At 27.9% G+C, this 12,538-nt stretch overlaps 2 protein-coding genes across 2 annotated transcripts; one reads left to right on the forward strand and one right to left on the reverse strand.

Annotated features, from left to right (window-relative positions):
- Nucleotides 1–747: 747 nt before the first annotated feature.
- LOC145180252 (kelch-like protein 28) lies at nt 748–3,097 on the reverse strand. The gene has a single exon (XM_080055110.2). The coding sequence runs from the start codon at nt 2,973–2,975 to the stop codon at nt 1,176–1,178; it is 1,800 nt and encodes a 599-aa protein (XP_079911236.2). The 5' UTR covers nt 2,976–3,097; the 3' UTR covers nt 748–1,175.
- Nucleotides 3,098–3,316: 219 nt separating this feature from the next.
- LOC145202072 (coiled-coil domain-containing protein 81-like) lies at nt 3,317–8,698 on the forward strand. Its single transcript, XM_090083449.1, has 15 exons — nt 3,317–3,522; nt 4,291–4,352; nt 4,433–4,589; nt 5,087–5,343; nt 5,487–5,530; nt 5,741–5,814; nt 6,090–6,369; nt 6,496–6,670; nt 6,765–6,872; nt 6,992–7,075; nt 7,166–7,251; nt 7,543–7,621; nt 7,780–7,884; nt 8,012–8,238; nt 8,367–8,698. The coding sequence occupies exons 1-15, from the start codon at nt 3,417–3,419 to the stop codon at nt 8,629–8,631; spliced, it is 2,109 nt and encodes a 702-aa protein (XP_089939575.1). The 5' UTR covers nt 3,317–3,416; the 3' UTR covers nt 8,632–8,698.
- The last annotated feature ends 3,840 nt before the right edge of the window (nt 8,699–12,538 follow it).

The following is a 12,538-nucleotide window of genomic DNA, read 5'->3' on the forward strand; positions in this document are numbered from 1 at the left end:
TTCTTGACATTAGCTTAACAAACTTTCCCACTTTTAGAACCGTCTTTGCTGTAAAGAACTCAATTGGAGACCGTAGTGGTAATTAACTTTAAAAAGCTGTATTTATTTTTACTTGTGCTATGACTAAAATGGTGTTGGTTTTTTTTTTTTTGCAGCAAGACCATGATCCTAAACATAGCTTCAAGCTATGTAGATGTTATTTAGAACGAGCTGGAGAGGAAAAACTACGACCGGTGTCTGTTATATAATGAGGATGGGTGAAATATTTTGAAAGAAATTTGGGCCAATAAAGTACTTGAAGCTATAAACAATTTTTTAGCTCAAATCTCCATACTCGTAGAAAAAAAATTTCATTACAAAAACAAGCATAACCATTATAAAAGCTATGACGAGGAACTTGCTACGACTTAGTTTAAAGGATCACATGCTCGATTACATCACAGTTTAGGATAATTTTTGATGGGGAAATTAAGAAACCATTTTTTAACATCACGTGTTTCAACATCATAATAAAAATTTGAGAAAATTTTGTTTTTTTTGATGAAAATTTTATCATTTAAGATTTATTTTGAATTTTTTAAATTTGTTAAATTGTTTTTAAAACTTTTAAAAAAGATTTCCTTTCCACTTTGATCATTTTTATAATCCTTTCACTTTTTTTTTTTTTTTTTTAAATTAAAAACAATTTTGATATTTTTTGTTTTTGTATAAAGAGTAAGTAACGGAGATCTTTAAAAAGGTCACAAATAAAAAAATTCTGCATTTTATTAGCATTTATAATTTTTACATTTTCTTATTTTACCTTCTTCATGACTGATAAATAAAAACGAATGTAAAATATGCATGAATAGTAAATTTATGCATAAACAGTAAACACATTTTGTATAGAAAAACGAATCTTGTATGAAAACATTGTTCTAAATAAAAAAAAATGTAGCAAAAACATTTTCATAAAAAAAATATTTATGTAAAATTCATGAAATTTGTTTATATACTTAACTCTTTTTAAAAAATTTAATTTCACAGAAAAACATAAAGAAACTTGATACCAAAAAAAATATTTATGTTATAAAAAAAAAAAGAATTCTTGAGAAAAAAGAAATCATTCAGGTAATGTATATCACATTTCCAGCAATAATGTAAAGAGCAAAAAATACTAAGAGCAAGTAGTTCAACTAGAACCCACAACGCTCTTGCAAAATTGCTTTTGACACATAAATGGTAGAGCAGTTCACAGCAGCAGTTTCAATTGGAAGAGAACAAACTCTTTTGTATGAATTGTTACTAATATTATAACATTCAACAAGTTTTGACTCAGTAACATCAACAAATTCGTCATCATCGTCATCCCTTTGACCATATTGATCAGCTCCTTCAACTGAAACCATTCCCCCTACAAGAAGTATACTTTCACTAAATATTGAAATACCCATGTAAGCTCGAGGCACACATAAATCAGCAATATTTTTCCATTCATCTGTGTTAATGTCAAATACTTCAGCTGAACGATAGTAAGACCACATTGCATATTCACCACCAAAAACAAATATTTTATTTTCAACACTTGCAGCACTTGCACCAGCTCTAGGTGAGCTTAATGGGAAAATTTTACACCACTCATTCATGTAAGGATCGTAACATTCTACACTCGCCAAAGCCTCATTATTTGGACCATAGCCACCAATGGCATAAATTTTCTTATGAGTAGCTACCGCCAGTGCTTTGCGAGGTACCTTTAAGTCAGCAAGTTTAATCCATTTTCCTAGATTATTGGAGTAACGCAAAACTTGAGAAACAGTTATTCCTCCGATTTCTCCACCTATTATATAGATTTCTCCATTAAAAACAACAGCAGCATGATTACATATTGGTTCAAGAGTTTTGAAACACTCAAACCATTTATCAATTGAAAATGTAAACCGCTCTATACTTTTTATAGCATCAGTATCATTTTTCCCCCCTATGCAATAGATTTCATTGTTTAAAACAACAGAAGAGCTTTGATATCGATTAAAGAGAAGTGGAACAAGTGGGTACCAAAAATCTTTCTCAGGTACATAACAAAGGACCTCATTAGTGCTTATTCTTTCTTGAGTTCCACTACAGGCAACAACAATTTCAGCCAAGTCTGAAGCTTTTCTTGGAGTGTTAATTATTACATTTTTAAATATATTTTTTCGGTCAGGAAAGTTTAATATATACTTGATTTGATTTAAGAAATTTAGACAAGCTTCATCAGAAATAATGAACTCATTGTTTTCAATAACATCAGACAAAAAATACTTAGATGTTTGCAATAAACGCACAGATTGTAGAAGTTTTGCTAGGTATTGCTTTCTATTTTCAGTATCATAGTAAAACCACTCCATAGCAGAAAAGTAGACATCTTCCTCACATTTAACTGCTATCTCATCAGAAGAAAGTACTCTGTTTACTTGTGAAAAAGTAAGAGTCTTAAACTCTTGATACTTGCAGACATCCATAAAGTGGAAAAATATAAACTTATCTGCTGCTTCTCTTAAAGATTCACAGTTAAATTTATCAGCTAAAGATGCAATTGATAAACAATTCGACGGACATAGTTTTCTCTCATAAAATCTACACACTATTTCTTTAAGGTTGGACATACGCAATATGTCAGATGCAATAATAAGTTGAGTAACATTTTGTTCGCAAACACATATTTCTCCTAAGTATATAAAGTTTAAAACATCCTCTAATATCTCAGAACTAATACTTGATATATCAACTCGTGAGCCTAGGGTGAGCTGAGAGTTAGGACTTGACGTAAAAAGTTCCAAAAAAAATGGACTTGCAGAGCACAGAACATTTCGATGTGCAAAATATTCTTTAGGAGGAGTAAACAAAACCACATCGCACATAAACTTTTTTTTTCTAAATTCATGTAAACAAAGAACAAGCTTTTTTGAATAGTTAGTATCAAGTTGCATTTCACCTCTTTTATCTGAATCCATTTAGAAACAGTATGGGTTCGGCAGATGTTACAATGGAGCAAGTGGCTTTTGTTTGGGTACAATTCTAGGCCAGACGTCTGACTGAGTTTAACTAAAAAAATAAACTTGTACTTTACAGAACAGTTTTTACAAGAATTTTTTTTAATTCTATAAATTTACAAAAACATATAATATATAAAAATATTAAATAAAAAGTAGATAAAAAAAAAAAAAAAAAATTGCTATTTTATCACTGTATAAAGTTCATATCACAATAAAACGTTTTCTAATAAACATATTAAAACCAAAAAACGAAAATAAACAGTCTATATCCCGGAATGAAATCAATAACCATGGAGACAATACCAAAAGGAATTGGCTTCTATTAATAATGGTATCTCCACGACATGTGATTTAATGTAATATGTTCTATATTATTTCAACAATCAATTAAAAGTAGAAATGAATTATACGCCTACTCGGCGTGTTGAATCTATTAAAGAACTAATAATTGCTGCATATTCAAACAAAAATTCCGTTATTAGAAAACTACGCTTAACACCTCAGGGTACATTCTATTTTGAAAGTTTTTGCAATATTTAGGTTTTGGTATCAAGTATTAAAACAATTTTAAACAAAAGAATTAGTTTTATAATTTTGTAAAAGTAATTGTGGAATAGTATAAAAATATTGTTTAAAGTAATAGCAAATATGTTTTATATTCATAATGTAAACTATAGTTAACTAGATAGAGTTAATACTACAGTTAATTAGTGTCTACCTAAGGATCGATAGAAGCTATACATCTATAATAGAATATTTTTGTATTTTTATGATATAAAATGAATGTATGTGTGCTTGTATGTGTGTATGTATGTGTGTATGCATGTGTGCATGTATGTGTGTCTTATTTTCACTGTCTCCAGCATTCCAGTACATCTGAGTTGTCTGAGCAGAAGTTTTGCATCAAACACCAGAGGGGACTAAAAAGAAATAAATTTTTATTTCCATTTTTACTTACAAATAACAATAACATTCTTTAGTTTATTTGTATGTATGTATGTATGTATGTATGTATGTATGTATGTATGTATGTATGTATGTATGTATGTATGTATGTATGTATGTATGTATGTATGTATGTATGTATGTATGTATGTATGTATGTATGTATGTATGTATGTATGTTTGGTATTTATATATATATATATATATATATATATATATATATATATATATATATATATATATATATATATATATATATATATATATATATATATATATATATATATATATATATATAAAATGAGTATAATTTCAATGTAATTTTTAGAAATATTTAATATCTGGGATAATGTTTCACAGTTTATTGAGTATCATATGGAGAATAAAAAGGTAAAAGAAGACACATGATGTATTTGTGTAATATTTATTATGACATTTCATAGTTTTTTTCATATTTATTTTTTCTATAGGCTGTAAAAATCCCTGGCTTAGGAGTGTTTACTTTTACTTCTGCCAAGCTTGAAGTGGCACAAAACAAGTTTGTTCTTATTCAAAAGCCTGTGTTTGTTGTATCAGAAAAATTTGCTCAAAATCATAGGCTATCACAAATAAAATGCCATGTACCAGGTTTAAATATTTGAGTTTGTTGATTTATACAAATAAATAAATCCATTCTTTTAAACTATTACCTTTTTGTGTGACAATTTTATCAATAATTTCTTTTTCTTTCTGTTCTTTTTATTATTATTATTATTATTATTATTATTATTATTATTATTATTATTATTATTATTATTATTATTATTATTATTATTATTATTATTATTATTATTATTATTATTATTATTATTATTATTATTAAAATTATTACTGCTATTACTTGGGTTTTTTACCAAAAGCATCTGTGTTAAATAATGCAAGATTTTTAGTGTTATATATGAATTTTATAAAAAGGGATTTAGACGGTTTCTCTAAGGTAATAAAATGTTAAAAGCAAGATAACAAATGTCATGAAAATGGGATTAGATTAGTAGTAATAAAACAGGCTAATGCCACTATGAAAGATCAGTATAATTTACCAAAGAATCTCTGAAAAAATATATGTTTTTGGAATATATTTTTAGGTGAAATTCCAGTTATTCCATTAAATTTTTCTGCCCTTTCCCATGAGTTAAATCTGGGAAGAGATGTCATTGAAACATCTATAAAAGAAGTTGTGAATGCGTTTTCACATAATGTTGAGTGCAACCCCACATGTGAATTTGGTTTTACAACACTTGGAAGTCTTTTGATACATAATAGTTTGGTGAAAATGAAGTTCTTACCATGCTTCTTAGAGAAAATGGAACAAGCTAGTGGACTTGCAAAAATTTTTTCAAAAGTAACTTCAGTGTTTTTAGTGATGTCCTAGATAATATTATTAGCATTATTTTAGTATTCTTAATATTATTTAGTATGTGCAATTGTAAAATTTATTAATTTTCATTTCAATTTTTGTTTTAAAATATTTGAAAACTATTTTAGAGGCAAGCAATATTAGGAGATACTTTTCCTCACAAACCATTAAAGTAAGATAATGCTTTTTCAATTCCTTTTTTTTTTTTTTTTTTACTATTTTAAAATTGTTATATTACTAGGATGAATGTAACAAAAGTAGGTTTTTATATTAGTAAATAGAGTAGTTTTCAAAAATTTCCCTTCCTGGCAGGAAGTAAAGATTTTTTATGGAAATTGCACTGGCAAGTATTGTCAATAACCATGAATTTTATTTTTACTAGTTGTGTTACTGAAGATGTTTATCTCAAAAGAAAAGAAAACCAAATTCTAAACAATTTAACAGAAAAAAATGAAGGTAGAACTATTTCATTATTAAAATAACCAAATAAAATTAGCTTTTGTATTTTTAAACATTAAGTTTCAGTTATTCTCTCATAAAAACTCAGAAAATTTTTTTCTTTCTTTCTTTAGGGTTTTGTAAAAATAAAATTTAGAGGGTGGAAAAAGTTTTTCTCAAGCTAACAATTCTAATGATACAAAAGTTTCAATTTCTCTGTTAACTTTTATTTATTTTCAAACTGCATATATTTTTATGTAGCTAAATACATATTAAATTTGGTGTACTTACAGGTTGTGAAGATCCTTTAAAAAGTGCTGCAAAATCGCAAGAAGTTTTTATACTATCAGACTTCCAAAATCTACCAACAATTCATCAAAATTTAGATATTTCTGCTCCTTCCAAATCAAATGCAGTGTTTCCTACTACTCCGGCTAAAAAAGCACCGACTTCAAAATCTGTTGGATTTAAGAATGCTTTTCAAAAATCATCTAATCCATCAAAAATATGCCAGTTTAATAATGGTATCACAAAAGAAAATGGCTTGAAGAATGTTTCTAATGCAGATGACCAGTTTGGATAATATTTATAATTCTTATTTTTTAATTAATGTTCCTACTATTTTTTAATAGCTTTGGTGTTAAATTTGTTTTTATTTTTGCAATTAATTTATATCATTAAAGCTTTTTGTGTGTGTAGATGTGCCAACTGTACAGAAAATAGGAGTGACTTTTGTTACTTTTGCTACCACCACAACAAGAAAAATATAGCTGTTGATAATACAGAGCAGAGAAAGAAAAAAGAACGTAAATATGATCAGATCTTGCAGGTTTTTACACATCTTAAAGATAGTGAAGCTGATCAATTAGAAAAAGTTTGTTTTGTTTTATTGATTTTTTAGTTTTCATTAGAAATATTATGTATGTTTCTATTGGAAGATCTTATTTTTCATATTTTTATACTTAAAGTATATTAAAGAAAAGAAGAGAGCAGAATCCTGCTCTATTGCAGCTTTTAATCTTGAAGTTGGTGAGTCATTAAGAAATCAAGAGAAAGCAAAAACACAAGAGTTTAATGTAAAGTTATAATTTCTTGTTGAGAAAATTATTTATATTTGGGTTTTACTTCGTATATTATTCATTATAGTTACCATCAGCCTTATTTAATTATAGTTTAATAACGTTTTTGTTTCTAGCGCTCTTTTGTGTTCAGAAATCGAGAAGTTACACCACCTCATTACATCAAACAAGCAGAGTATGAAAAAGCTCTTGATCATCTGGTTATTGTTTACTTATTTTATTATCTGTAACTTAGACATAAAAGCTTAATATAGGAAATTGAGTAACTTGGGTTTGAGTTTTGATTTTAGGTTGAAGAGAAATCTCGAAAAATGAAACAAAAGATTATTGAAAATAAATTACTGGACAGCATTGAGAGGATGCAGATTGCAGAAAAGTAATACATCATCTTTTTAAAAGAAAGTGTTTTTTACTAATTTTTATTTAGTATTGATTTTTTACTTGTGTATAAATGGTGCACTCTTCTTTCCTAAATATACAAAAGAAAAAAAAAGAGTCTTTTTCGAATAAAATTTATTGGCAATTTAAGCCTATTTATGTTACATATATCCTTTTTATAAAACTTATGCCTATTATATTAGGCATAATTAGAACTATATATGGTAGTGTTGTATTTTCATTTACAATAAAGTTAATTTAAAAATTTTCTCGTATTATTCTTTTAAAGTTTTTCAGAAGAACAAGCCCATAATTTCAAAGTAAAATATTTAAAATCAGAGGAATATCGTAATGCGTTAGATACACAGGTAAGATACCCAGATAATTTCTCTCAAGTCCAGGTAATTTCTCTCAATCGTTTTTGTAAATAACGTTACATTTTTTTAAATTATGCACTTTTTACATATTTCTGCTTCTTCATTTGAAGAGGTTTTTATCTGGTATTTAAAAGAAAAAAGATTTTTAGATTTTTGTTAAAAAGTATCTGGATAAATGTACAGAAGTTCAAGAAGAGAAAAAATTGAACTCGTTGCCAAAAGCTAATATTTTATTACCGTTTCAAAATAATGAGGTGAGTGATTTTGAGATCAAATTGTTGCTTATTAATGTTAAACATATGGCGAACGGTTCTTATGTAACAATTGAAGTGTCTCGTTTTAAAAATTTCGCTAAGTTAATGAAAACGATTTAATTTTCAGATAGAGGGTTCACCCACACGGCTGCAATCACCATATTCAGAAAGCGAGGTTCAAGCGTTTGGAATCCATGATATCAAAGATGAAAAAAGATTACGAAAGCGTCGTCAGAATCAATTGCTTTCACAAAATCAATTGAAAATGGCTGTCGAAAGACGAGAAAAGGAAAATGCAGCTATTCTTGCTTTGAGAAAAGAGGAGGCTGAGATGCTGAAGAAGGCGAGGGCTGAGTAAGCATCTTTTAAGCATCTTTTATTAACTTTAATTTAACAATAAAGGGCGTCGCTTCAAACAATAAAAAAATATAGTTATAAAATGTGCGTGTAGTTTATAAAGATTTTCTTTTTACTGTTTGCAGACTTTTACAAGAATCATTTATTCGTAACCAACACAATGTGATGCAGAGGTTGGAGCTGGAAAAAAACTGGTGCACTCATGTTACAAAAAAGGAGAGAAGAGAGGCCGAGGAGAAGGTTCGTGGCCAATCGCCGGGTATTCTGTTACTAGATCAATGTGAAAAATACCATCGATGCACTCAATGCATGAGAAAGCCCGCCAATTACGGAAAATCAAACGTGTGGCGCGAGTCGCGATATGTCTCCGGATCAAGAATAATGCTCTAATTTGTTATTATTTTATTTTTATTATTTTTTTTAATTTATGATTTTCTAAAAAATTTTCTCTCCTAAATATATTTTCTCTTCTATATATATATATATGTTTTTAAACATATTTTTCTCATAAATTTTTTAAGTTATCATTTTGGTGTAGTGAAGCGAATGGTTTGCACTTATTTCGTATTATAATGTTGGCAATTTAAATGAATTTAACAGCATATAATGACGACAATGATCAAGTCCTCTTTTCTTCCCCCAACTGTTCTTTACATTTATTTATCTTTTTAAATTATTGCTAAAAGGTTCAAATATTTTTACCTTTGCACTTAAAAAGTTTCTTTCATCTTTGCCTCGATGCACTGTGAATCAAAACAGCTAATTCTTAGCAAAAAAAACCCTTTAGTACAAGGAAGAAGTGACTACAAAATTTTAAGCAAGTATAAGAAATAAGTTTTAAGAATATGAAAAACTCAAATGTAATGATGCAAATACATAACAAACAGCTCCAGTCCATTATCTACAACAACAAAAAAACGCTTTGAAAAGTCCAAAATAATATTAGGCTTTTTAAAAAACTAAAAACTTTAGATGGCAGAGGCAATTTTTTGGAATTGCGTTGATGATATAAATCTGTTAGATGTATATTGAAGCTTGTGAACAAGATCATAATAGATCAAGGTCGAGGTTTATTTTCTGTTTGATTTTCGGACGTTCTACCTTATTATTTTTTTCATGTACCTTCCATTTCTCTTGATATCATTTTCAAAGAGAGAGAAAGTGCTTCAATCATAGTTGCATCATAAAACAGAACTTTGTGGACAGTTTGTCTCCTTAGATACTATGAATACAAGCTGACATAATTCTGCTATTTCACTCAATTTATCAGAACTTCTTTGAATCAAATCGAAGTCAAATTCAGTTGAGATTGCTGTCAAAGTAGTATGAAAATTATCAAGATAGGCTCGTAAATCTTCAAAATGTATGAAAAAACTTCAATATCTTTAAAGACTCTTCTGGCTGTAATCGATGTTCAGAAACTACCTGAACAAGCTTGATCTACATCAAAAATTGAACTCTACTTCTACTTTTCACGTTGGTAATTACTTCTTTCTTGCTGTATTTTAAAGGGAAGTCTATCCAACTATCTTTGAAAAATTTAAGAGTACCTTTGCCTGGAATTTGCAATGGGTACAGAGTTAAGTCATTAGTTATTGATAATACCAATAAAACTTCGGAAACATCTTAACTTCAAGTGCTTCAAAAAATGTCTAATTATCAAAATAAAAAAAAGGTAAGAATTGATCTAAAATCTGGTATACCAAAAAAAGTTTTTTTCTTGGTCTCGATAGATTTCAAGCTTTCTTTACTATTCTCGGCATGCAAACAACTGCAAAAGAAGAAAATTGTGACAAATATATATATATATATATATATATATATATATATATATATATATATATATATATATATATATATATATATATATATATATATATATATATATATATCAAAAAGTAATAAGTAATATTCCCGCCGGCCGAAGATAAGGGTTATGTTTGGATTTTTTACCAGTCCCAAAATAAGATATACATTAAATACTTTAAAGGTTCTATTTAAGAAATAGGTTAAAATTGTCCAAATACATATAGCTTTGTATAATAGTATATAGTGTAATATTTTGCAACGATTTTGGAACAAAGAGTGAAATCGGTAATTTTTACGGGGTGTCACTTTTCTAAAAGACAAATCAGATTGTAAAAGAGTCGGCAACTTTTTTTTATTTCAATGACTATTTTATTCCAACACACTAGAAGCCGAAAAGTTAGCTTAACCAATCGGATTTTGTGGTGTACATATATGTCTAGTAAATAATGTTTGTTTATAAAAGATGTTTTTGTTTTTTTTTTTAAATCGGGACTGAAGTGGAGAGTAACATATAAAGATATTGTAGTATAATAATGATGATGCTGACACGATTGCTTCCACGGAACAAGATATTGTTTATTGTAATCGCCCATCGCAAGGAAGTTTTGTCTAGTTATATGAGGAACTTTTTAGAAATTGGACTTTTTTCCCAACATGGCTGCTTCAAAACAGCTTTGTAAAATTAGAAACACCTTATAAAAATTTTCTACATTTAACTATTAAATGCATTTTTCACGCATTCTATGAGTTCGTCGATGCTATTCGGTGAATGTGTATGCTTTAAGAACTGTTTGAATTAAAGAAACCAAGATCTAGTACATTAAAATCGGGACTAATTAAGTAATTGTGATTTTAATTGAATGGATAAACCATCTTTTGATCCTTCTGTTAAATTTTCTTTATCAGAAAAATAAGGTTTCGCATTATCTTGTTACATATAAATTATTTTGAAAATAGACTTAAAGAAACTTTGGTAACAAAAAATATTAAATTTTCGATTTTCAACAATTGGGACGTTAGTAGTAGTTGTAGCAAAATTACAAAATGATCCATGGCGATTTAAAGGAACATTTTTCATTTCTGTTAAATTTCCTTTTTTTTTTGATGAAACATCAGTAAAAATTGACCTTTCGCTAAAACTGCTTTTTAACTAGTTACTGTTAAATGATAACCTAAAAGTAACCTTATTAATAGCGTCACGTTGCAATTTCTCGTTTTTCTTAAGAAATTCTTCGATTTGCAACATCTTCTTCAACTTGATCACAATTTTGATTAAAATTTTCCATTTTGTAAACGCAACGGGTGCCATTTATTTTTTTCTTCACTTTACGGAAAGTTTAAAATCTCAATAATTTTCTATATCAACAATGAATTAATATCACCCTTTAAGATATTAAAACTATAAAAGTGTTAAATAATTTATTTCAATTATTCCACGTTTTTTAACAAATGTATACCTTATTTTTGGACGGAGTACAATTTTATGAAACTAAATCAAATTATTACATGTAATCTGACATTTTTTTCAAACGTAGAAATTAAAGTTTCAATCTTATGCATAGGTTAAATGCTATGACACCCCTCTTCCTCTTTTGAAACGCCGTCAATAAAAAAACGAAATGCTATCATTTTAAAAAACTGAAAAACTCTACATAAGTCTCAACAGAGCAAGTAATCTGCAACAGTTGGAAAATTGGTACACTTTAGTAAGAGATAACAGGGAGAGTACCTGGCAACATCAAGTATGGTCGTAAAAGATTCCAAAAGGTTTTTACAACATTAAAATGATGCAAGGCATACCAGTATTACAATAAATCTAATTAGATAGTCGAAGGTAAGGGTAAGCGAGCAAAAGTAGGAAATGGGCGAGTAAAACTGCTTTTTGCAGAGCTGCAGTTACCACTTTTTGGAAGAGCTGTAGTTGCCATTCTTACAGATTTTTAAAATTTTTTTTTGATAATTTGATTCTCTTGTTGATTATAAAAATTGCATAAACTGGTCTGAAAGGTCTTTTATCGTAATACGGGCTGATTATTTCTTAAAGTTTCTCACATACTTCAAAATCCAGAGGTGCTTCCAAACTTTTTTAGCTTTTTACTTTAGCATATAAAGTAAAAAGTAAAAAGCTAAAAAAGTTATGGGTTACACATGGAAATCTGATTTCGATCATCTGTAAAAAGAGCAAAGGCTTTATATTTTGAATCGGGTGGAAAAAGTATTTACAAAGAATTCCAGAAAACATTTTTGTGAAAAAAACAAAATTATTTTGGCTTTGAAGGCTGCTGTTCGGATATCCCTTCCAATATTTAAACCTTTCAAAAAAGAATATGAATAAAAATAATGTTATAATCATTGTAATACTTATATTATCTATAACAAGAATAATATAACAACAAAATATTTAAAAAATTATTATAAAATACTAAAAAATGATAATTAAATATTACTACAGTAAAAAAAAAGTAAAATGAAAAAATAGCCACAAAAT

Source organism: Hydra viridissima, unplaced genomic scaffold (genome assembly GCF_058129835.1).
Source record: "Hydra viridissima isolate aposymbiotic clone 2 unplaced genomic scaffold, HvirCarnegie_v1 scaffold_3, whole genome shotgun sequence".
NCBI lineage: Eukaryota > Metazoa > Cnidaria > Hydrozoa > Anthoathecata > Hydridae > Hydra > Hydra viridissima.